Source organism: Opisthocomus hoazin, chromosome 1 (assembly GCF_030867145.1).
Source record: "Opisthocomus hoazin isolate bOpiHoa1 chromosome 1, bOpiHoa1.hap1, whole genome shotgun sequence".
In the NCBI taxonomy this organism is placed as follows: domain Eukaryota; kingdom Metazoa; phylum Chordata; class Aves; order Opisthocomiformes; family Opisthocomidae; genus Opisthocomus; species Opisthocomus hoazin.
Genome location: NC_134414.1, coordinates 21555361 through 21582476, shown reverse-complemented (window position 1 = coordinate 21582476; position 27116 = coordinate 21555361). Strand labels below are relative to the sequence as shown.

General features: G+C 39.6%; 1 protein-coding gene across 2 annotated transcripts in view; it reads left to right on the top strand.

The window, feature by feature from the left end:
• POGLUT3 (protein O-glucosyltransferase 3) overlaps positions 1–18044 on the top strand; it is a 64884-nt gene extending 46840 nt beyond the window's left edge. For both annotated transcript variants that reach the window (XM_075418469.1, XM_075418476.1), the window contains 7 exons: positions 1172–1369; positions 2790–3076; positions 3509–3725; positions 5085–5281; positions 6270–6464; positions 7487–7591; positions 8457–18044. In XM_075418469.1, the coding sequence (XP_075274584.1) occupies positions 1172–1369; positions 2790–3076; positions 3509–3725; positions 5085–5281; positions 6270–6464; positions 7487–7591; positions 8457–8582 (1325 nt within the window). In that variant the 3' untranslated portion in view covers positions 8583–18044. The remainder of the gene's footprint in view (positions 1–1171; positions 1370–2789; positions 3077–3508; positions 3726–5084; positions 5282–6269; positions 6465–7486; positions 7592–8456) is intronic.
• Positions 18045–27116: the final 9072 nt, after the last annotated feature.

The window sequence follows — 27116 nt, the reverse complement described above, 5'->3', positions numbered from 1 at the left end:
AAGCAGAAGAGAGGGTGTGTTCAGTTTTGACAGATTCTTCTCCTCGCAGACATTGACCATATGTTTATAGGGAGATCCACTCTGACAGCAATATCTGGAAGAATCTGAGTTACTCAGGGTGACTGTTCTCTCTGTGGAGAAGCATGGCATCTGTTGTCAGGAAATACACATCTGAAATAATGTTTCTGCCTAATTTAATTTGGAGGCTCTTGCACAGTAATTGAGTTGAATCCAGTTTCAAGATGCAGAGCTCTAAGGAAGACAAGATTGACTGTTAAACGACTCTTGTACTTACATACCACGTTAGTGCATTATCACTGTCTTATGGATGTAAAGTATATAAAGCTATGAATTGCAATAAGTAATATCTTAATCTTTTAGTGCTGTTGGAACACATTCAGACTTTAGTAGCATCTTGATTTTATCTGGATTTTTCCAGTTTCATTTCTTTCTGAACACTATTTTGTGGTAACATTCCTTAGATTTGTTTGGTTTGCAGTGGTTAGACTATAACATTTTGAGAATAATCTGTCCCCCTCTTTTTTGAAGAATAAAGTCGACAATGACCATTTGTGACAGAGATAAGGGAAAACAGATTTGTGTTTATGCATACTCATGTTGTCCACAAAATATTCCATGCCCACTTAAAATACCACGGTGCTTTAATGGTGAAATGCTGGTGATCTTTGAGCACAGGTCAGACAGATACCCAGGAAACATCTCTATTACCATTCTCTTATCCCTGCTTTTCAGTAGCTGGGACTTTAATTTTGCAAGACAGTCAGCTGCAGCCCAAAGGTGAACAATTTGTATCTGAGTCCTGCATGCTGCAACTGCCTTTCCACAAGCTGGCAAGTATTCTTTTTCCCTGTCATTTTGACTTGGTTTCCTATCTCTCTTACTCTAGAGGAAATGATTGTTCCTCAGAGCACTAACTTGAAAACTTAATATTAAACCTAATATTTGCTTCAAAATACTGTTAGCTTTTCCTTCTATGTTGTAATCATTATTTAACTTTTAATCTCCGTATACAGGTTTTCCATTTTTCAGGTATGTGATTAAATTGAATTCCATGGACATAATCCAGTAGAGTTTGCTCTCACCTTTATTTCATATATGTGATTCTTATAGCTTAAAGTGCTTTTATATGGTTTTGTTTTCCTCTTTTCAGGAAGAACACAGTTTAAAGTGGTAATTAAAGCACTCTCTCCAAAAGAAGTCACCAGAATTTACACCCCTCGCCCTTTGGATAGAAATGATGGCACATTTCTTATGCGGTATCGGATGTACGGGAGTGTCAGAAAAGGGTTACAAATTGAGATACTTTATGGTGAGCAGCATGTAGCGCAATCTCCTTATATTTTGAAAGGTAAGGGTATTTTTTTCATTTAATGTAATGTACAATGATAGCTACAGAAATGCTATGGACTAATTTACTGCTAGAGGTAGAATATAAGAGGCTCGTTTGCCCTTGTTCATGCAGTCTCCTCGCAAACATTCTCCTTATACAGAGAAGTAGGCAGTGCCAATCTCTATACGTTGCCAAGTTACAGGACCTAGATGCATAGGCATGTAGATGATGGACATTAAGGTGATGTGTCTGGACATCTCCTCTTCCCTCTTGCCAAAGGAAGCAGATCTTTTCAAATTTGGTAGGGAATAAGGGAGCAATGCCTCTATTTTTACTGTTTTCAAGCAGCTATTCACTTGAACATTGTGTTATTTTTGTCTAAAGTAGAAAATATTACCTGCAAAAGCAAGGAGTTGTTCCCAACACTTTAGAATTCAAATGTTTGTGATTTCTAAAACATGTGGTCCTTCATAACGACAATGGTTTTTTAACCAGACAATATTTAACTTTCTTTCCATTAGCCCAGTTTAATTCAGTGCAGGTCTATACTACGGAAGAACTATTTAAAAGCAGGGAAAGCAAGGCAAATTATTCTCTCGTTGCAGATCTGCTTCTTTAACTTCCTTCTCTTGCTCCCAAATGGACAGCTGTTTAGCAAAGAAAAAGTTAATCACAGAATCACAGAATAGTAGGGGTTGGAATATAAAGTTACTTCTCTGGAGAGTCTTGTTTCAGTTCATGGCTACTTCTTCTAACCAGAATTCAGTCATGGGTTCTTTTAGTAAAATTTCCTAAACACAAACTTTGAAGCTTCAAACTGAAATAAAACTGTCCTGAGTCCTCAAGGTAGTTTGCTGGGGCACATTCGCCAGCAGCCATGAAACTGTGACACAGGACAGAACCTGTTTTGCTTAGAAGTCCATGAAATAAGGGCTCTTTATTCACACTCTAAGAGACTCTTGCTTATACCTAAGCTCTCTGCTTCAAAAGGACAGAAAAAACTGTTGATTATACATAAAATCAAACACCTTATGCCAGAGGTAAAGACTACTGTATCAAAGTTCTGAATTAAGCTTAAATTGAAACTGTAATACCTGAGCTTTGGTAGTTACGGAGAGTTAGAACAATTCTGAATGCTTTACGTGGTTGACAGGTAGCACAATAATGGAGCTTCATTTTGCAGATGAATTTTACCCTGATAACAAAAAAAACGTAGTATTTTGATTTCTGAAAAGAGAAGAATGTTGCTGTTTTTTCAGTTACACTGCTAAACCCCAGAAATGTTACAAGGAGGAGGATTTCCCAGAAAAACTTAAGAAAAGTTGGAATCAACAATGTCAAGCCACTGTAATGTCTACACCTGTACACTCATGTGTTTGGGGAATTATGGTTGCTGTAGAATCACAAATATAGACTCTCAGTGCTTTGTTTTCTGCAGGACCAGTTTATCATGAGTATTGTGACTGTCCTGAAGAAGACCCTGAGATCTGGCAGAACCTTATGTCTTGTCCATCCCAAGAACCTCAGATTACAAAGGACTTCATTTCTTTTCCCACCATCGACCTTCAGCGAATGCTTAAGGAAATCCCAACAAAGTTCAGTCAAACAAGAGGTGCTATTGTTCATTACACTATCCTCAATAATCATGTCTACCGTCGTTCCTTAGGGAAGTATACGGACTTCAAAATGTTCTCTGATGAAATGTTCCTGTCGCTGGCAAGAAAGGTATCAGTTTCAATCATTTAAGACTAAGAAGTCATGTTCTGATATGTCAATACTGCATTTGTTGTTGTATCTTCAGATTTAGAATTCCTGAAGTAAGATTTGTCTTTTGTTTTTTCATCAAGATGACAGTTTACCTTTAAGGATCAGGCTGTAACTAACGTGTGGGGTTTGACCTTCACAGTAATGAAATTGCTGGGAAAGCTGCAGGGGCTAAGGCCAGACTCTGCAATCCTTTTCCTTGCCTCTGTGAGTGTTCCTTTCATACTTGGTTGCGGTGCAGAAACTTGAAATTCATACCTTAAGCTCAGCTAAATCTGTATCATCTGGTAGGTTTATTGATTCTGCACGACATAAGAGAACTGAGGAATACATGTAAGAGTGACAAACAGCTGCTCTCTTTGTGTTGTTATCCTTTCTTGGGTGTACATTTAGGTTCGTCTTCCTGATGTGGAGTTTTATCTCAATGTTGGAGATTGGCCAGTTGAGTATCGGAAAGCTAATGATACACCTGGTCCTATACCTGTCATTTCATGGTGTGGCTCTGTGGATTCAAGAGATATAGTCCTTCCAACGTATGATGTAACACACTCAACTCTAGAAACCCTGCGTGGTGTCACCAATGATCTCCTTTCTATTCAAGGAAATACAGGTAAATTAGAGATCATGGATTTCAAAAGAGAATTTGTGAATTCCATCAAATTAGCAAGTTGCATTCAAATAATATGTTAAAGTCTTCAGTTCACAAGTGCCTTAGGAGGTCTCTTAATACAAGCAGGTTAGTCTTTACAGATTGCAAACACTTTCAACAGTGCTGCTAAGCAGGTGTTTAATATGGATTTAGAGCCAAAATATGAGAAGTCCTGTTTGCAATAATGGTGAATTTTAACTTAAAGGTATCCAGAAGATAACTACTGTGACCTGTCAAAAGAAGAGTAAATACAATTGAAAGGCCTTTCTCCTCAGTGAAGGACTTGAATCATGTTACTTCTAATCAAATAGTAATCCTTTTCGTGACAGTGATGTGGCCCAGTGTTCTGTTTACATAAAAATTAGTTTGAATCACGAAAGAAGTAAGCTGTAACCTCTTTCAAGTAAGAAAATACGGTCTGTGTAAAAAAAAAATACCTCAGAATGGGATCTTATTAATTGTTTTTCTAGCTGTGAAGGAAGAGTCAGTTTTACTGACGGGTGTCTTCCTCCCCCCCAGGAAATTCATGAGTACTTAGGGATCAGACACATGGCATACCTAAGAAGTAAAACTTGAGTGAGGACGTATTTCTGTTTGATCAGTTCACAGTTTCTCTAGTTTCTAAATTAAATATTTTAATTATCAGTTCAAAGCACTCTGTGTTTACTAATTTAATACAGCTGCTTTTCCGGTTAGGAGATGATAAGAGCCTGCTCCACTTTAGTAGGTCCTTTCAGGAAGTTTCCAGCAGACGGATGAGGAAGGATATATTTAATGTTTTTAAAAGCAGGCAGTAAGCAGAGATGAAGTCTTTCAGGCTCTTGCTAAGTATCTTGAGGACACAGTATAGCTATTTTTTTTTCCTTTTGAAGTAATAGTTAAGTGATTCCTCAAAGACCTAACTAAATTGCTGGATAACAGAAGTGGATTTTAGTAAAGAAATTTGGGTTATTGTGGCAGGCTTTATGGATGGATAGTTACTTTAATTATTAGTATTTTACTTAGCATAATTTGATTAAATTCCTTATGTAGGTTTCAATATATTTCAAGTTATTTAAATATAAAATTGTTGAGTGGAAAAGCAATTCTCTGATTTTCCTTTTATAAGTGGCTCAGTTTCTCATCCCAAAATTCAAGGCAGAACTGGGAGTTTAAACGCTGTGATTAATAAGTGATTATGGATTCACTACAAGAAATCATGCCTGTTCTACCATGCCTCTGAGTGTAATGCCACTGTCATAGCAGGTTCCTTATTTGCACTAAACATACCATGAACATTTCATTACTGTTTGCTTTTACCTTATCACTCAATGCTCATAGGCCCATTCTGGGAAAACAAAACTGAGCGAGCTTTATTTAGAGGTCGAGACAGCCGAGAAGAACGTCTCCATCTTGTCAAGTTATCCAAGGAAAATCCAGAACTACTAGATGCTGGAATAACAGGATATTTCTTCTTCAGAGAAAAAGAAAAAGAGCTGGGAAAGGTTCAGCTGATGGGCTTCTTTGACTTCTTTAAGGTAGCAAGCAAATTACAGTCTTGGATTAATTTTCCTGTCCAGTTCTTACCGGCTGAAAAGACGAGGTTTACTTTTGCTAATTCCATTCAGTAAACAAAACAATTGTGCTACACTGGGAACACTGGTCTGTGCGGGGTAGATAGACAATGTGTAATCAAAGTCATAGGAAAATTCTAAAGAAAGCCACTACACTTTTCTTGTGGTGTCCCTTAAAGAGAGTTCTTGGAGATTTTTTTTTTTAAATAGATTTTTTAAGTAGAATCAGAAATTTGATTTCTCACCATCAGGGTTTCTTTTATTTGGGGTAAATATGAAAACAGTGGACACAACTTGTGTCCATTGCAAGTACATTATGGATGTCAGAAAGAGTCCTTGTAATAACAAGTTAGAAAAATAGATGGGTGTTTTTGTTGCACCTTAACATACAAATTCCACTGCAACAGAGGTATAAAAAGTAAAGGGGACAGAGTCCTGTAAAAAGCAATTATAATATATGGCAACTGAAGTTCTGTTCCAGAGATTAATATATCAGAAATGCTGTAGCAGCCAAGAGCAGTACATTCATTGTTACTTTTAGTATGTTTCAGATTATTTTATATAATAATACATGTTTCAGGTTATTCTACATAATAATACAATTTTAAGACAGAATAAATTTCCTCTTTCTGAATTTAAGTATAGATTAGTTTTATTTCCTTCCCAGCTCTACCCCTTGCTCTGTCCTAAGACACTTTAATAGCATACCCATCAGGCAGTCCATGTGACACACAGGTTCTTGACTGTCACTCTTGGGTTGAAAACAAATCCTTTTTCCATTATGTTACCCAGAACACCATGAAACTACACCTGCTTAACACTAGACAGGTTTGAAGATGAGAATTCATAAACACAATTACTTCTTACCAGTGAAAATGATCTTTTATACAGTCAGCGTTCCTGTTCCGATTCAAAGCATTTCACCTTTTTTCCCTCCATCTTCATGTTGTAGTACAAATACCAAGTGAATGTAGACGGGACCGTAGCAGCTTACAGGTTTCCATACCTCTTGCTGGGTGACAGCCTAGTATTGAAGCAAGATTCCCATTACTATGAACACTTTTATATTGGATTAAAACCTTGGAAACATTATGTTCCAGTTAAGAGAAACTTAGAGGACTTGCTAGAGAAAATAAAATGGGCTAAGGTAAGTTCCATTACTAATTCAAAGTTATAAACAAACATGTAAACCAATTTAGCTTAATACTCTCTTCGTTTTGTATTTCCACATACATATTTTGCATGAACTCTATTGAGATCCTGGGATAAAGGAAGTACATTTTGCTGTTAGTATAAGATGGGAAGGCCTTCATTCAAGTAACCATCTCTATTCAGGGAAATACTTAATTCATTCTAGATATGTGCAGAAGTGTTTCAGGAGTCAGAGCCTTAGTATGCTGACTAATGCAGGTAATTTTCAAAGAAATGCCCAGAATCCTAGATAGTGCCTAATTAATTCTATTGCTTTTTTTAGGTCCTGACTAGAACAGAAGTCATCGCATGTTCTGTTCAAATTAACAGAAAAATTGCTGCTCTGTAACATGCTCAGAATCAGAAGCTGGGATTCTGTAACCAAACAAACCAATACAGTTGTGTGGTTGAAAACACCACTTGTGCTTTAAGTTTAGCTATTAGGTTAAAACACATAGAAAAAGTTTCTGTTCTGAGAGTACTGTAGTTCTTCATAAAGAATCAGATGAGAATACTAAAACTTCTGAAATACAGACCTAAAAAATGTGACAGTAAGTATATGAATTCAAGCAGAGTTATTTTTAAAAGGAAGACATTGAATTGCATTGCATAGGAGAGGACAACGGCTGTGGCTTTATCTTCTGTAAAACTAAGTATGTGTGGGAGATGTCAGACCCAGTTTGGAAGAGGCTTGTGGCTTGGACAAAACAGTAGAGCAGTAATCAACTGAGTTTTCAAAACTGTACAATTATCCATGAAAGTTGTTATTGATAGCCCTCAGGTACCAGTTGTGACCATAAAAGCAATCCAGTCTTTTAAAAAAATCTGCAATTTAAAGTATGCCTTTGCAGTCTACGAGTAATTGCACATAAAGCTGCAGATTGGAATAGCCTTTTTAATAAAACTTCTAATGCCAGCCAGGCTTTGAGTAACTCACTGATTGCGTTGTTATTCGTTCGTTTCATCTCAATTTTCAAGGAAAACGATGAAGAGGCAAGAAAAATTGCTAAAGTAGGACAATTAATGGCAAGAGAACTGCTTCAGCCTCACAGGCTTTACTGCTACTATTATAAAGTGCTCCAGGTTAGTACCATAGATCAGTTTATTACTTTTCCCCAGCTGCTGCTGCTACCAATGCTACAAATGTCATATTCAGTCCTTACTTTCATCAGTAGCAGACATGGTTCGTGTTATTCACAGGAGATCAGCGTGAAGAGCTTTTCTAAAGCTTGCTTCATCACTGAAGAGGCAACCTGACATAATAGTTGTTTTGCAGAATCAGATATTTTAATTTTTTTTGCCCCCATCCCCACAGTCAGACCTGTTTCCAGTGTCACTTGGTATGTGGTTTCTATTAGGCGAGGAGATAACCTATACACAACTTTCTTGCCTTTTCCCTTCATACTTACCCCTTCACAAGCTACGCTGCTGTATTACAAAGCAATGAATACATGGAAAAGAAATTCCAGAAGTATGGCTAATAGAGTGGTAAGGGGAGAAGCAGGCGAAATAGTTATTGCTTCCACAGGAGATGCAGATCTCTAGTGAAAGAAGTTTCTGCTCTCTGGAAGTACTAATTTCTTTTTCCTGTTTTGCTGTGCAGAGTTAGATCTCGGCTTTAGCAGCCACAGGTCGACACAAAGTTTGGAACTGTTCAGTGTACAAAAATGACAGCATTATCTGCATAAAGTGGTTAGAGGCACAAATAATGACAATATTTGAATTACCATTAATAATAGGATGGGGAAAAACATTAAAGGAGGTTTTCAGATGCATTGTAGCCTATTAGTAGGTGTGTTATAAAGACACCTTGTAAACAGGTTGTAAACAATGACATAAGGAGCCTGGATAAAGGCAAGCTTGTGAGTGGAAGGGAGGAGGAAAATTCTGTTTCATGAATTATACGTTGGTGTTTATAGCATTCTTAAATGTTGTTTACATATTTCAGAAATATGCCAAACGCCAAGCCAGCAAACCTGAAATACGGGATGGAATGGAAATTGTACCTCAGCCTGATGACAGAGACTCAGTATGCAGCTGCCACAGGAGAAAGCCTATAAGGGAAGATCTATAACTGTACCGGATGGAAAAAATCACCCACTTACAATGCAAGAATTTAAATAGGAATTAAGCTGTGAAATCGTAAGACACTTACGCACCAGCAAACTTTCTTAGTTATGTATTCTTCTTGTATTTACATACCCTTTTTCACACTGACTCTGATCGGCAACATCGGTTCCCACAATTTTGGCTCCGTGACCACCACCAGGCAGATACTGAGCCTGTCACAGGGCGCGTCCAGGGGATCTGTTTGATGTACTGCATCATCAGGAAGAAGTGTGCAGTGCTGCTCGTGTTCCAGCTGGGACCTACTTACCAGAGTTTTATGAGGAACCGGTCATCCACAAAAGATCTTCCATGAGTCAGTGCAAGTTATTCTAAAAGAGCATTTGCAGCATACTAAAACAGTGTTATGATTTCATCATAAAGTTTACCTCAGTGTTAGATTATTTCTTGTATACGAAACGATTTTCTAACTAGACAAAGGAAAACAATATTTGAGATTTACAGATATCAAATCTGGTGTTGCTTTGAGATAATTTTGTGCTCTATGACAGATAACAGAGAACATGATATAATATTTATCAGTTTCAGAGGAAAATGGAGAGGAGGGGGAGAGATCAGAATAATATTTTTATAAGCACCATGGCTGTGAATGACCAAAATCAAATGCTGCTTGAAAGCAGACTGTGTAGTTACCACAATCACAGTGCTTTGAATGCCAAGACACCACTCTGAAGACCTGTTCCCTGCCAGTGACTGTGTCTGTGAATATAGGCACAGATCCACAAAAAGGCTTAGGAATTTCAGGTGAGGCCAAGTGAAATACCCGTCTCTCAGTTCAGCGACGCAGTCTACAGTATTCTAGGCTACTTGAGTATTCACACACCTGAAATTTGTTACTAGAATTTTAGACTGCTTAGGTTTAACTTCTGTCTAGACCTACAGATGCCGCCATCTTTTTTACTTGGGTTCATGAACTACTTTTTCCTGTGCCTAAGTACCTAGAGGGATCTTACCCGTTTTCTGAATTTAGACCATACCTAATACTGAGATCAGACAGCAGATCAGATGTCAGTGTTTTGGTTCAAACATATGACAAAAACTGTGCTGCACTTTCTACGTAATAGTGTAGGGGTTAGAGACTACACTAAGCAACTGGGAAGCCAGTTGTCCTCCTTGGTTTGATTCAAAGCCGTATTTCCAGACAGTGCCTTAGCTCCAGACTGGAGAAGCAGTCTTCAAGTCTTCCATTAAAGTTGCACAGCCATGAAGCTAACGATACAAAATTCACAGGGCCAGAAGGAGCTGGTCATACCATTGCAATAAAGTGTGCCTTTGGATGTGGTGAAGGAAAAATCCTAGTCCTGGACATGGCTCCCAACACCTCTATTGATCTTTACCCAAGTTTGTCTACTTCAAAATGCATTAACAGTCCTGGAAGGAGATGCCAATGCCAAGGCCAGTGCCCACAAGCACCCATTTCTGTCCTGTGCATTCTCCTCTTTGCTCATGTAGCATGCCTAAGCAGCTTTCTACTCAGCTACACTCAGATGATGTCTTTCATGGGTCCCAAATTCTCCCTCCACAAAAAGGAATGGGAATGTCTTAAGATTGTGGACTCATCTAATTGCTTAGGTGCCCAAAGTTTAGTGCTCTGCATCTCATGCAGGCTTTACTCTTGGTTCTACACTGCAAGTTACTCTCATAAAATACATAAAATTTCTGCACTAGAACAGGAAGAAAAATTTTTTAGTATGCTAAATATGGGAAGAACTTCAGGTTTCCGAAGAAGTTAGTGCAACTGTCCATCAGTCATTTACTACATTATGCCAGTTAAGAAAAAAACCTGGAACGTGTTGCTCTGCCCTTCATCCTCTTTGCTCTGGTTCTAACACTGATACATATAGTGGTTATATTTTTATTTAGCATGACAGTCAGTCCTAGAACTTCAGACTACAAATTTATATTCAGCTCATCTGACATAAATTCAGGAACAGAGTTCCGTTGCTGAAGTTGACACTTAAAAATGAGTATGTATTCTTCTTCTCTATGTACAGTCATTTTTACTGTATGATACGATCTTATTTAGTAATATTATCCATTATACCATATGCATTTTATATTCACCAGTATTTACGGAAGTGAGGTGCTCAGCAAAGGCAATCTCTTGCACACATCTCAAACCAAACGTCCAAAAATGGTCTGTTTATATTTTTAAAAATGGGAGGGAAAAGGGGGAGTCATGACACATGCTTTAAGGTTCTTTGGAAATGTCTGTGTAGGAAAACTTGCCTGGCTTGAAACAGAAGTCTTTCAATCTGGAAGAAGAATCAGATAAAATTTAAATAGTCGTGAATGTAAATAAATGTGAATATTTTATGCCTCCTTTCTTCCCTGATAAAAAGGGGAAAAAAACTATTCTAAATTCTTCTCTGCCAAAACTCCTTGCTTTTGTAATAAGCATCCCGTCAAAGCAAAGACTAGTTTGTCACAGAATGCCTCATAGATGCTTTTATAGCTTAGAGGCAAGAAATAGCCTGAAAAATATGAATACATTCATCTTCCTGCCAAAATTAAAAAACAGAACAGTAGAGACACAGGAGAACTTTCATTAAAAGAGCTTAGTCATTTGAGAAATCTGGTTCAATTTATAACTGCAGATCTTCCAAAGATAAAAGAAGTAAGGCAAAGCCTCTCTTCTTTCCATTGGTGGTACTATATGCAATTTAAATTGTAATGAAGAGCAATTGTAACAATTGTCCCTCCAGGCCAGAAGAGATGTCAGATCTATGTTAGTTTGATGACAGGATGATACTCATTGGCCTGGTGTGTTACAGGAATTGCTAAATATTCAGTAAAACCTGTTTGTACAAGTATGGTACATACATTACATGGTATTTTTAAGCAACATACATTCACTAGAGTTTCTATTATTCTATAGTAGTTCTTCAATAGCAGCTGAGTAAATCTCTTGTACACCCAGCAGTTGGTGGTAATTTTTAAAAATAGTTACCATACCACAGTACTGAAGTTTGCTACAGTAATTTCAGTTTTTAATGCACAACTTTAATACAGAGAGTGAAATCTGTCCTGTTTTCATCAACAGTAGTAACTTTTAACACAATGTAGAACTTAGCACTGATGATGGAGACAGGTTTATTTGTTTGAAATAGTATGTCCTAAAGTCCACTGCCAATATTTTCAAACAGAGGCATCTACACAGAAGTGGTCTGACTTCCAAAAATGTTGGTCATGCAGAGCCTTCTTTAAGGTTCCTTATTTTCAGATCCCTTTAACCTTAACAGTGGTTTCATACAGTGAACACTCCAGAAAATTAGTTCTTTTAGGTTATGTCATATATATGTCCTAATATATTTAGGCACCCACATTTGGAAATACCCAATTTCATCTCGAAATGAGAACTGTTAAATCATGATCTGTTGAACAAAAAGGAGTTACAAATTCAGTACATTTTTAGACTGTGTTTTTTGAGATTTACCTCAAGATAACTAATATACTATTTTCATGAGGGCATTGTGGCAGGTCCGCCTTGTAGATTCATAATTAAACCCTATAATCAAAGCTTGCCTGATGGAATGTTAGATTCAAGCATCCATCCTGGGAAGCACACGCCCCACATTTATTACATTAGAAAGTAAATTATTTAGTTAGGGAGGAGAGCTGACAGAGAAAACATACATCACCTGTTTGAGCATGTTTGAGACGCTTGCAAAGTAATGATAATAAAGAAAAGAAGCATTACATAAACCTAGGATATTATCAGCTCCTTTACTGCTTCAGTTTTTCAAAAGTGTAAGAGCAGCAATGAAGTGCAAGATTTTATATAAATATATTATTGTTTAAGTTCACAGGATTTATACTGTGGAGAATTACAGCACTAATTTTGTATTTTGCTCTAAGAATAAGCGAAAAAGGATTATTTTGCATGTCTGTCTGAAGACATTTGAGACACCTGTACTGCATACCTTAATTGAGTCTCATCATGTGAGCAAGAGGTGTATTAGCAAGAGTGCGGCCAGCAGATCAAGGGAGATGTTTCTTCCCTTCTGTTTGGTAGTTGTGAAACTGCAACTGTATTCAATTTTCGACTCCCCTATACAAGAAATACGTTGACATAGGGGAGCAGATCCAGCCGAGGACTACCAAGGTGATGAAGGGGTTGAGGCACATGAAGTACAAGGAGAAGCTGAGTGAGCAGGTTTGGGTCAGCCTTAGAAGAAATGGTAAGGGAAAGATAACCTTGCTGAACTCTAAAGGGAGGGTGTAGAAAACATGAAGCCAGACTTCTCAGAGGTACACAGCAGGAGACCTACAAACAACAGACACAAGCTTCGACATGGGAGATTCCAATTAGATAAGGGAAAAAAAATCTTCACACTGATACCCCCAAGGAGATGAAGCTTGGCCTACATGACCTCCAGATGTTCATTATTCTATGAACTACATTTCAGTCATACAACAAGCATTTATCTAGTCACATAGCAGGAGGATAAAAACATCCAGATCTCGGGCGTCTCCAAAAGGCAATGTGTCTTTCTCTGCTGACACTTGACACTATTCATGTTTATGTCTCCCTTGATAATATTGACTAAGTTTTGCAAATATTTTAACGTTGGCTAACAAGGCTATAAAAGCATGACGTATTCCCATCCCACTCCCAACACTAAAAAAATCAGTCAGGATTATCCATCTGTACCACAGATTTGCAATCTAGCATAGAGATGCTCAAGACAGCTCATCAGAATACCAGAAAGGCCTACCTGAAGTAGGCTACAGCTTCACATGGTTACCTTCCTGCTGAAATCCCGTGGAATACATTATTCCGGATGGAACCTGCCTAAAAGCCAATCAATTACAGAATCACAGAATGGTAGGGATTGGAAGGGACCTCTGTGGGTCACGTAGTCCAACCCTCCTGCCGAAGCAGGGTCACCTACAGCAGGCTGCACACGACCACGTCCAGGCGGGTCTTGAATATCTCCAGAGAAGGAGAATCCACAACCTCCCTGGGCAGCCTGTTCCAGTGTTCCATCGCCCTCAAAGAAGTTCTTCCTCATGTTCAGCTGGAACTTCCCATGCTTCATTTTGTGCCTGTTGTCCCTTGTCCTGTTGCTGGGCACCACTGAAAAGAGTCTGGCCCCATCCTCCTGACACCCACCCTTGAGATTTATAGGCATTTATAAGGTCCCCTCTCAGCCTTCTCTGCTTCAGGCTAAACAAGCCCAGCTCCCTCAGCCTTTCCTTGTGGGAGAGATGCTCCACTCCCCTAATCATCTTTGTAGCCCTCCACTAGACTCTTTCCAGTAGCTCCTCATCTTGCTTGAACTGGGGAGCCCAGAACTGGACGCAGTACTCCACATCCCCTCACCAGGGCAGTGTAGAGGGGGAGAACCTCCCTCGACCTACTGGCCACACTCTTAATGCACCCCAGGATCCCATTGGCCTTCTTGGCAGCCAGGGCACACTGCTGGCTCATGGTCAACTTGGACACCCACATCCCTCTCCACAGAGCTGCTCTCCAGCAGGTCAGCCCGGAGCCTGTACTGGTGCATGGGGTTGTTCCTCCCCAGGTGCAGGACCCTGCTCTTGCCCTTGTTGAATTTCACCAGGTTTCTCTCTGCCCAACTCTCCAGCCTGTCCAGGTCATGCTGAATGGCAGCACAGCCTTCTGGTGTATAGGCCACTCCTCCGGGTTTTGTGTCATCACCAAACCTGCTGAGGGTACACTCTGTCCCTTCATCCAGGTCATTGATGAAGAAGTTGAACAAGACTGGGCCCAGTACTGACCCCTGGGGGACACCACTAGTTACCAGCCTCCAACTAGACAGCACCGCTGATGACAACCCTCTGAGCTCTGCCATTCAGCCAGTTCTCAATCCACCTCACTGTCCACTCTTTTAGCCTACACTTCCTGAGCTTCCCTAGGAGAATGTTGTGGGAGACAGTGTTGAAAGCCTTGCTGAAGTCAAGGCAGACAACATCCACTGCTCTCAATTCAAGCTGTACTTGCGAGACTGTAATTTCCACTATAGCTTATGGGACTCAGAGTTTTGTTTAGCATTAGCAGATGTTGTTGCTCACCTTTGGGTCAACAGTAACCACACTTCCAGCTGGTTTTCCCCCAAAATGTCCAGCCATGCTATCATACCATTCCAGCTGTAGAGATACTCCACCTTATGACTAGATAGCCAGGCTACACCAAAATGGTTGCTACCAAGTTAGCATCCTGCAGGTCCAACATCTGACTTCGTCTTGCATGTTACTCTCACCAAATTTTTCACTGTTGTAACAGAAAGAGATTTGAGCACTTTATTAATTTTAACATGGAAATCTGCTGACAGTGCAAAAATGGTTGAGAGCTAAAACTGGGTTTGCTTCCAAGTGATGATGGTTTTGATCCTATGCTCAAAACCATCAGCTGTTACCTCAGCATGAAAGTAATTTGATCAGCACAGTTCATTTCACTTAATGAATTTTTAAAAAATACAAGCAATAGTATCCCAAACCAAACCAAAAAACACACTGCTGGTAAAAGTTGTTACTCTTTTAAAGAAAGATGTCTGCTACAGATATTTTGCTGTATTCTTTGTAGTGAAGGCAAAGCATGAAGTGAACTTTATAAGCAAAATAAGTTTAAAGGGATACTTCAGTAATAGTCTACACTATATTACTGTACACTAATAGTGAACTCCAAGATTAGGTAATTCACAGCAGTGAAATTAAGAGTCAGGGTTATACAGTAAGATTTTATCAGCTAAAATATAAGATACAAAATAATCAAGAAAACATAATTTCTCTGACATAACTACTCAAGCAAAGTCCTGTACAGAGATGCAACTCATTCTGTCAGGTGTCCTAAGATAGTTTACTTAGCTGTTTGGTAAGATGGGTTATTTAAAAAAAGTCAGGAATTAAGTTGCTGATAGAAGTTGCATATCTGCCAATAAATTCTGCTTTTTTCTGCCCTGTGAACAAAGGTACTCTAATGTGGGCTACCCCCCCGACCAACTCCAGCATGCATTTTCACACTACAGCCATTCCATCTTACTTACAGACTTTGGCATTTCCTCTGTTCCCTGGGAGGTTCACTTGTGTCTCTAAGGTCATCAACAGTCACACTGATCCAAAACTTCCTGTAACTGAACCTGAAAAGTAGGTGTAAATTTGAAATATCTGATTTGTACTTCATTATCTTTTCACTCTCTAAAAAACCCAGGCATTCAAAGGTGGTACAGATCATGCAGATATGACTTCATAATGTATTGTAAATATTTGGCAATACTTAAATGTGAGTAGTACATATATGAGAAGCAGAATAATTCTGAGCATTTCTTATGAAATAGTTTTCAAATTCCAGTCACTTGCAGGAAAATAGATTTTCTTGTGATAAAATGCTGTGTCAGACAAAAAATATTTCAAATGATCCAGAAAAAGTGCAGCTTTTTCCTGGCTATTAATAATACAATATGTGTAGTGAATTGTTCACTGGAATTGAGACCATGGCTATTGCTATTTACTCTTTTGCAAGATACTAAATTTCACTTCTCACAGTTCCATTCTAGTAACAGAAACACGCAGTAGCAACTGGATCTTTTATTTCAAAATAAAGAGAGCCACTGGAAAAATGGCTTTTCCCTGTAAAACTTCAGCTGATCGACTTAAAACAGGCAATCAGTGCACTGGAAGATGCCAATTTGAATGACATCTCCTCTAGGGACAGCTACTGTCATATGCCTGTTCATGAACCAAATTAAATGAAATCTTGGGGAAGTCCCTCATGAACACACAGCTCTAAGTACCATTAGCAAACAAATTTAGGCATTTACTTGAATCTGATAATCGAACTATCCTTGTAAGCAAGTAGGTGTTTTCTCCATTCCAATCACAAGACAGGATTACTCCAAAGCCAAATAATTCCTCTACTCTGGAGTTATCACCTTTAACCTTCTCAAGCAACTATGGTCCCCTATCAAATTTGTTTGCTATATTAATTTAATATTAAGTTACACCCTGCTTTGAGGGCATGCACTAATGTGTAATAGTTGTCAAACTGGATCTGTTAAGTAGGTTACTAGGTGCAGTTTTCATCAGTTCCTTGATGGATTATCTTGTTAAGGAAGCCATTATAAAATCACTTCTGATGGGGAATACAAATTATATTCATATAGAACGGCCAAATTCTGGTCCCATTAGAGTAAATGGTGTAAGATTTTTGCTGAGTGCAATCATTTTTGTTAAAAAAAATAAGGTCTAGAAGGTTATCTGATCCATTTTAAAAAATTAAGCAAGAGAAAAGTACCTACTGTTCATAGGCAATTGTAAAAATTAGCTTGAATATCTTTGGATTTGAGATGCAGGACATCTTCTAAGACTAGGTCAGCAGTTTCCTGTTTCTAGGGTCTTAATACAAGTACAATACAAGTTGTCCCCTAAACCTTTATCATTTTTCAAGAGTAGTTAACAACCTAAAGGAAGTAAGAAATGATATGCAAAACTGGCAAAATTACAGAGAAGAAGCTGTTACTGCTTGCCAGTTCAGTTTGTTCCTTATTGTTGGTGTACAATTTTAAGAATCTATGATGAGATACCAAGAGCCTAATGAATGTGGCTGATAAATGATGTAACTTTCAGGGCAACAGGAGCAACATGAACTCTCACTGAGCCTACAAAACTGGCCTTTTAAAATTACATCATATAGATTGTAGTCTCCTACACGTTTCTGAGCACAAAATGGTCTGTTCTAAGGCGTCCTCAGTTCTACAGAAAAAGAGAAAATATGTAATGCTACTGTTCACTTAAGTAACCCAATTTATAAGTAAGTGAATAAATTCAGACCTTTTCTGGGGCTTCTGGCTTAAAACGGTTTGTGTTTTACTGCAAAACTGTGTTAATTAACCATTTTATTGATTTTTTTAGTTTTTGAAGTGGATCACTGTGCTGCATTGTCCCAAGTTAATAAATGGTTAATGTAACAAGTGATTTAATGGGAAATAAATATTTTCTGATAAAATAAATATATTCTGATAGTGCCCAAAGACTTAAAGTGGGTTGCATGAAAAAGAAGGCAGAAAGAACTAAGCTAAAGCTACACTTCACACAAGAAATATTGTATATTGGACTCAATCAAAACCTATAAAGTTTCTCCTCTTTTGCTTCTAGAAAAATCATCAATTCATGATGAATCAATTGTTCATTGACTGCTGAGACAGCTGTTCCTTTGGGAAAGAAAACAAAATCCTGAGTAGCAAAATTAGCACTCCGACTTCACAGGCACACTTGCTCCTGGCATGGAGCTGGCAGATAATCCCTTGGTTAGCATCTCAGGATCCCAGAGCCATGACACCTCTCCTGGCGTTTCTGTATTACCAAGCAGAATTTGCTTGCAGCAGAGAAACTAGCTCCTGTATTTTCAGTTAGGTCAGCACTTATTACAGAATCCTCACCGTTCTTCCAATGAACAATGTCATGTATTTATCTTTATAGCTACCTATTTGTATAATAATGTACATACGTTTGTATTCTTCCTATATTGTCAAACTAATACTTGTCTGGATTTAGCTTTGCATTTTAATTTAATATGAAATTACATATAATTACTTTCAGTAATAAATTTTAATTTGGAGTACTGATGAAGATGAAGGCCTCTGGCAAGATCTGGCTGTTAAAAGTGGCCTGAGCACCTTTCAAAAGCTATCTTGCGAATTAGCGTAGTTGGGCCTACTTTCAAACAGAATTCATACTACTTACACAGCTTTTTGATCGCTGTTTCCAGGTCTTCGTCTTTGAAACCAAGTTGCGATGTGATCAGTGAATCTGGGGTGGGTTTCTTCTTGTGCTTGATGTCCCCATCTTCATTCAAGGATTTTGAATCTTGTTGTCACATAGCAGGCAAAACTTTTGGTGAAATAGTGTCTCCTGGCTTAATCAGCACAGGCATTCTTTCCTTCTCTTTTATCTGACTGTTATTTCAAAGATTTATTCTAAAATATTTTAGTTATGTTTTGCACTTGATAAATAATACAGAATAATATGCTACACGATAAGAAGCATTAATAAACCAAAATGAAATCTTTCTCTGATTAATTTAAAAATTCCCATTACCTGGAACTGGATCTGCAGTGTGAATACTAAAGCCATCTATCAGGTCTTCACATTATTGACCAGGAAAGTTAAAGTAGTACATATGCTGCTACAATGTCTGACTGATCACAGGACGATTCAGGCTGTCCAGAAACAAAGGGACTGACTAGGTTTGATTGATTTGATTAGTAATCTCTGATTTAAGACACAGAGATTGCATTTACCAAAGTGATGGACACTGCATAAAAATACAAAGGGACGTACCGATCTGTTTTAAAAGGGACTGATCGGTTCAAGCGCCTGTCTTCAACTGTCACGGGCATCAGGGACAAAACCCACCTCGTTGGCAGGGGGTATCATTTCCTTATATTACTCTTTAAAAAATTAGATGTTCTGACAGGGAGGACACTCACCGATGTTTTCCTTCCTGAATGTTCATGATTCAATAACAATTTAAACTCCTAAACTATTCAGCGTAAGTATCATACTAAATAAACAGAAAATTTTAAAAAACCCCAAACCCAGAAACACCACCTTTTTGCCGCTTCTGCAGCCGGGAGTCGACACCAGACGCCCCGAGCCCAGCCACCGGACCCCGGCACCGGCTCGGAGCGCCCGAGGGCGGGCGGCCGGGGGCTGCCTGCCTCGCCCGGGCTGCCCGCAGACCCCGCACCACGCCGACCGCTCTCGGCGGCCGGGACCGCGCAGCGGCTGCGTTGCGCAGCCGTCTGTCCCCTGAAGCAGCTGTCCGCGCCCCGGGAGCGCTCTCGGGCCAAGAAATTCCTTGAGCCTCTCCTAGTTCTCCTCCTGCGAGCTCTCCCCGCAGCGCCCGGCGGCCCCGCCGGGGCGGGGTCCGCACCCGGGCGGGCCGCGGTTGCCGCCGTCGCCCCCGTTCCTGCACCGCGGGGGAAAAGGCGCCTCACGCTCCCCGCACACCGCTCCGCGGGGCAGCGCCGCGGCCGGCGCCGCCCGACCGCAAGCTCCACCTCCCGCTGGGAGCCGGCTAACGCGGCTGTTGCCTCCTCTGCCGGGAACCGCTGCTCCCGCAGCCCGCCCGGCCCGCGAGGGAGCGGGAGGGCGGGAGGCCGGGCCCGCCCCGCCGGCCGCGTGCCCCTGAGGGGAGCGCAGCTGAGGCGGCTGAGGCGGGGAAGGCCCCGGAGCCGCCCGGCGACCCGGAGCGCGCTCGTCCTGTGGCGACGGGAATCTCGGCTGGGGAACAGACCTGCCCGCCAGCCCGGGGGGGAAGGAGCGCCCTGGGGACACGAATGGATCCAGAGCGGAAAATGGAGGTTGTTTCGTCGCTCGGGTGTTAGGACAGCTTTCCGTGGTCTGGGTGAAAGCTGTGAAGATTTTTGAAGGAAGTGCTATGTTTGATAAACAGGGGTGAGCGAGCGGACAACCCTGGGATTTTTCAGTAAATTGTGAACTTTCAGTGCAGTAAAAACATTTCTAAAAGCACCACCTTTTTCATACTCAAAACTACAGACCAAACGGAGAGGTGGGAGCCGTAGATCTTAAATAGTCCATTTGCCCCTTAGGGCTTTCTTACACCGATACGTTTCAGACAGTTAGCTGGTTTATAGATGAGCTGGTTTGATTTTTGCATATGGTGCAGTTCTGACTACATTTTAACAAAGAAAGAAGAAAAAAGAGTATGAAGGTAAAATAAATTTGTTGGCTAGAAATATTCCCTGAAGCCAGCTACTCGGGTGGATGGTGACAGGCAACGTCTTTAGCCAGAAGGTCTAAGCATGGGTAGTCAACAACAAGAAATACTGGCTGAGCGTGCACACCATCTCGTTAGCATTTTGGAAAATTTTCTGTATGTAATTTTCTGATGTTTTGTGGCAGAGATGTTTACACATCCATCTTTCCTCACATAAACCCTGGTTCTCTGTTTCTCCCTCTGACAACGAGGTTTGTGTAGGTATCATCACTGACAGGGCTGTTCTCCGCTCACTGAAAATGTGAAATCTCATTAGCAATAATGGCAATTGAGTTTGTGCATCAAAAAGAGAAAAGATCATTAGTAGTAGTTTAATCGCTGCCTGTGATTAATCCTGCTGAAGCAGAAGCATTGATAGTTTTTTCTTTTAACCTGAGGATGTACCTTTTATATTGCTCCAAAGTGTGTTCTGTATTATGAGGATCAGAATCATGGTATTCAGACATCCAAAAGTCCCTTTAGCTCATGCTTTTTGCGCCACTGATAATGCAGATTTGTTCGTTACTAGAGATGTTTCCCAGTCTAGTGCTTGAGTCCAGCTCCCTCGGCCTCCCCTCATAGCAGAGATGTTCCAGTCCCATCATCATCCTCGTAGCCCTCTGCTGGACTCTCTCCAGTAGCTCCTCATCTTTCTTGAAGTGGGGAGCCCAGAACTGGACACAGTACTCCACATGGGGCCTCACTAGGGCAGTGTAGAGGGGAAGGAGAACCTCCCTCGACCTGCTGGCCACACTCCTCCTAATGCACCCCGGGATCCCATTGGCCCTCTTGGCAGCCAGGGCACACTGCTGGCTCATGGTCAACCTGTCGTCCACCAGGACACTCAGGTCCCTCAATGTATCCTGTGTTATTACTTAGATGTATCCTTTTAGATGTATCCATTACTTACATGTATCCTCTGTTATTACTTAGAAAGCTGCATTTTCTGCCTGCAGTGTCAATCTCACCTTGTTTTCTGTGGATCATCGGTCATTGTGAGACAGAATACATGGAGTAGATGTCCTGCTGAAAACTGTCTGGAATCATCTACTCTACCTTTTATTTAGCGTCTTTGAGTTTAACGTCAGTTTTTAATCTACTTTCCCTCCTGTGGCAGATGTAAGGTTCCTTACAGAATTACAAAATACCATTGTTTTTTGGCATTATATCCATTGCTAAGAACTCACTGACAAGCACCGAGAAGTAAATAATCTGGAAGCTCAGGTCAGTTAACCTAAGACGCCGCACTGCAGTGTTTCAGAACATCCCTGCTCTGCTACCAGTAGACACAGACCAGCCCGTGGATCGTTGGGGTTTATGGTGTTACCTACCAGCCTTAGCGTGTGGTGAAGGACTCATTACGGGGACTTCATGGACAGCCCTCGTCAGGAGGGCAGTGCTGCACTGCTGGAGGAAAGTGTGCTTCAAGAGTCGCAAGTAGGTACTGATGGCTAGAAAAGCATTCAAGGAAGGATCTGGAGATGATGACCTGATTTTATTAAAAAAATGTATATGTTGGGTAGGATTAAAACATTATTTTTAGGAGTAGGTCTGTAAATCTAAGGTGGAGAAGAAGAGCTGAGTTTTACTCAGTGGTTTTTTTTAGGACAAATAAACTGAGGGATCTAGATGCTCAGTTGCAACACCCTTTCTAAGCAGTGAATGTGGAACTGTACTTTATACTGATACGTATTTCTCTTTAAAAGATTTTTCACTATTAGCTTATTCTAATATAAAAATAAACTATTTCTTCTAACAATGTGTTCAATTTCTTCTACACAAATACAATTAATTCGACCATTTCAAAGACCGTGATTCTTAAATTCTCTGAGTTTGGATATGGGAAAATCTGTTCACAGCTTTTTTCCAAAACTGTAAAATAAAGAAGACCATGGCTTTTTTTGGTGTATTTGCACTGCTCTGCAGGATGTGCTTATGTTTCAGTACAACAAAGAACTTCAGAGTTTTAGAGGAACAGATCCTCGTCTTCCGGTGAAGTGCATTGACCCTCAGGAGCTAAGGGCTGTGCAAGTTACACAGCACAGCGCAAAGTGAGATACTTACGTTCTTAGTGGCTTGTCTCACTGTTTTCTATTTGCGGCATAATGTTGGAAACCAAGGCTCGTTACAGTAATATAAATCAAACGGTGGTTTTGATTGCCCCCAGTCTTTTCTGGATCCCACAGTTACGGATGCACTGTGAGGATGAAAACAACCGTAACTATGATCCAAGGGAAAACAAAGCTGAACATCAAAGTAAAGGCAAACAAAACAGAAGCAAAGAAAGAAAGGAGCACACAGAAGGCAGCTGTCTTTCAGAAATAGTTATAATGGACTGGAACCCATTTCTTACAAGCCACTTGAAAGCTGTTTGATAATTATAAAAATATTTATAGGTCCAGTTGACTTCCTTCACTTATTCCTGGGTGACTGTAGGTGGTGTGTTCTTTAAGCAGCTTTGTCTGCTTGCTAGAAACCTCATTATGTTTCTCCTGTTTTCTAGTTTCTCTAGGAAAGGACCTAAACATGATCAAGAGCCTGTTTCTGCAAGTACTACCACATAATTGAAACAGGGTAATCACAGTAATATACTGTATCTGACTTAATTTCTCAGTAGGATGGAAGCATTGTAGGTCATTATTTTTCTACTTGCAAGGCAGAGTTGCTAGGTGTTGGAGCAGGTGCTTTGATCAAATTCAGACTAGGTGCTGTAGGTATCATTTTACAGTACACAATATTCACTGTCGTAATCATTCTGGATGCGCAAAATTGCCACTGCATGAAAGCATTAAGTATAGTTGCATACATAAAATGTTTTCAGCTAAGCAGCTCAAAGTGGATAAAGCTAGATTCCTAAATCCACCATCTCTGTAGTCCTAAGCACTTGTCAGTCTTACTGACTCGGAGATTTGTGGGTGGTCTACTCCTACTAAAAGCACAGCTTTTTTAATGTTAGTCTTTCTGCTAATTTCAGTGGAACCAGCTTTTTATGCCAGACTTTTAGTGGCCAGATTTATTCCACCCATCTTTGGTCACTTAGCGGAGATACCTCAGCAGGGAGCATAGTTGTTCAAGGTCCCTGTGTAGTCAACAGGAAGAAACCGGTATCTCTGAATGGCAACTGATACCTTAGCTGTTGTAAAATTGCTCTGGGGTGGTACCTGTCTAGCTCTGGTAGCTACAGAGCAAGCCTATGGTGCGTAGGCCTCTGACTTAGACACTGCAGTGAGATTTGAAAAATGGTATGAAATGCTTAAGTATTCTTTCACTTAAACTGTCTTGGTACATGCATCTGCTTCGATTTAGGCATGAAATACTTGCCTCTTGATTTTTGATATTTAAATAACTTGAAATATCATAGTTCTGTGTAAATGTCTCATGCTTTTAAGGTATTTAATTAAGAACTAAGAATTATGGCTACAATGCCTGAAATTGCTGGAAGGAAGCTAATTTATTGCCAAAACTATTGCCCAGCTCTCTGGCATTTTTGCTAGATTTTTGCTTTTCTTCCAAAATTATTTGGTTTCTGTTCTAAACCTCCCCGTCCTTACTTAACATTGCCTTATGAACAAAACACCATTAGTATACCCCGCATCAATCATATGGGAGGCTAATGAAGCGTTAGACACTACTTAGACTCCTGTTCAAGTTGTAGTGTTAGAGGCCAGGGTGAAAAGTTAATTTATTTTTAATAAGATGATCCCCTTCAGTAAGAGTTAGCATGAAGCAAGGAAAGAGTATGTAAGCAGGAATTACAGAACCATTTCATAACTTCCTAGAGAGAAAAATACACATACCATCTGTGCAGTGAGTTAGAACTCCAGATGAAAGTAAAGAAAGGCAAATATTTTGTGCCGGCCTCGTCGTTGCCAGTCGTGATTCAACATTTATTTCTGAAGTTCAGTGGTTGTCGCTCCAGACACAAGTAGTGTTCATCTTTGAGAAAATAAGCAAATACTAGTCACTCTTACCATGTAGGTTGACACTATCTAAGAAAACTGTCTTTCCACAGTGAAGTATCACATGCAATTATTGCCATGAACCCTCTTCTATAGCAATAAATAGCAGGGCAAGTCAGCTGAATCCCAAAGACTTAATGGTCCTTTAAAGCATGGCTTGAAATACGCAGCTGTTGCAGTCATCAAGATTTCTGCATACTTCATCTGTACTTCTGAATTACTCTAAGGATTAACTAGTTTTATTGTATTTTATTGTTAGCATAGGGTTTTGTTAATCAAGGTTATAATACAGCTGTGTGCATACTTAATGTATTTTAGAATTAAGGATATTTTGCTCTTGACTGCACTTTTCGAAGAGAAACAGACAATCTCATAAAGACCAGTGTGGTTCTTTGCAGCACTTTCTGTCTGTCTGTGTTTAGCACTTCCAGTGTTAGGAAATGTGTGTCTCCTTGCATGTAACAAAAAACGTCACAAAGGCCCGACATCAACACGTGGGAGTGATCTCATGCATCTTTCAGGAAAACCACCTGGTTCATATTATTCCACAAGGATAAATCACTCTCAGACCATAAAAAAATTGAGCGCTCTACAAAAGGAAGCCCTAATTTTCTTCTTAGTGGATGAGAAAGCATTTTTCAGTAAATGCTAATTAGTTCATGGAGAGACTTGGAAGACCAATATCAAAATAATGAGTTATTCATAAACTGGATATGTTACATGCATTGTGACAGCCCGCATTTAAGCTAAATTACTTATTTTATATACAGAACATGTTGTAACAGCCTCCTCCTCCAGCTAAGACATCCATGCAACTCCTCGATATAGAGTCAGTTGGATCACTTGCTTGTCACTGAGACATTAATATTTCCAATAAAGAGTAATTGGACAGTGCAAATAGCATAGAAATGTAAAAAAAAATTTCTTTTTATACCACCAGATTAATTTATTAAAATGATTTTACGGAAATGCAATTTCTTAAAGCATTATTTATCTTTAAAAGCTTCAAGCAGGCCTATAATTGAGAGGTGAGTAGTTCTTTGACAGCGGCAAACTATAAAAAGACCCTTGAGCTACTTCTGTCATGCAGATGCTGTAATGCTGTAATGAAAACAGGAAACAATGAGTGAACTACAGGAGAGACCGGCTGAAAGCTGCATCCATTAAGGGCTTTTGGAATAAAAAAAAAAGGATACTTCAAAACCATTAGAACCGAGACTCAAAAAATAGTGTGGGAGTGAGAAGGAAAGCGGCTGGGAAGAACAGTGGGAAGAGTGCAAACAGGGAGCCCACAAGCTTACTTCTGTGTTTTACATAAAGTAAAGCTGCTAATTTGAAACTGAATGATGACAAAACACTTTTGCTTTAAGTAATCATCGTATATCCTGAGGAGAACCACAGTCTCAAAGGTCTGTGTTTATCTTTCCGCATATAATGTCTACCTTAGCACAATACCTCATGTATTGTCATTGCTTTATGAGACCTTGCGTGTAAATGGCAGAATTAAGATAAACAGATAAGAGATAATTATAAACAGATGTGTGTCACATGGAGGTTTGCACCCACGGTGGTTTTCACAGACCTAAATAAATTGATTTCAAACTGGTTTTAGTTACACCGGTAGGACTGCTGTGTGCTGACAGGGCATCAGTTAGGCCTCAGTTTCTGTGTCTTGACATAGCCCAGGGGTTTTTAGTGTGTACGATCTACTTACGTATTATGCAATGCATAGGTGTGTTAACACGCATTATCGACTGATTAAGGTAGTGAGGCAAGTCAAAAGACCAAAACAAAATCAAATAAAGAGCCAGACTCTTTTCTCTTTTACACTTACATAACTGAAATTTTTTGATGTAACTTAGGACTTACACTGCTGTCTGGAAAAAAATGGGCCAACAAACTGATTTTGTGAGAAATAATATTTTTTTAACAATAGAGCAATATTAAGTAGAAATTACTAAGTAAAAAAACCAGCATTGATATCAGATTATGTGTCATAATTACAGAAACTAGTTTGCTAGATGCATAATCTTAGGCAAAGCTAATTCTCTTCTATCTCCGTTTCTGTAACACAAATAGAACTCTCTAGCTTTGTGGTTTTGGTTTTTTTTTTTAGTTTTAAGTTAGTTACAAGGATTTATAGCAAGTATAGGTAGAGATAGTGTAATTTTAAAGATCTGAATTATATCTTTACTTGCATTTCCACTCTCTTGTTTAGTACTCCATTTTTTTAAGTCACAGCATGATCCATATGAATTGTTTCAGATTCCACACCATAACTTGGAAAGAACAGAAACTTTTACTGCCTTTCATGCAAGAGAAACAGTCTTTGTATCAGGACCAGATGTAACACCAGTGAGGTCACCTTTTCTCCGAGGAAGACATTCTTCCAATGGATACAAATCCTAAATGGTAATTTTGCTAATATTTGTTTATATTTTGCTCTACTCCATTGGGATGTGGAGTTGTAATTTCAGCAATAGGAGCTGACTAAATAAGCACTCCCTGACTGAAAAAGCAAATGTCAGCCGCTTTAGAGTGGACTCTGCTGTTCATAAACACAAATGGCAACGTAACCCAGTTCTGCTCTGAATCACATTTGCAGTAATTTCCCTTTTCAGAATGCATTTCTTCAGAGCACAGCACAAGGCTTCTGCACGGCAGATTGCTGAATTAATGCACAAACATTACACTAATATCTGAAAAAGTTATTGAAAAGTGGTACTTATTTTTGGCACTTTCCACCAGGATTTTTAATCTTTAACCTGTTTCGAAAACA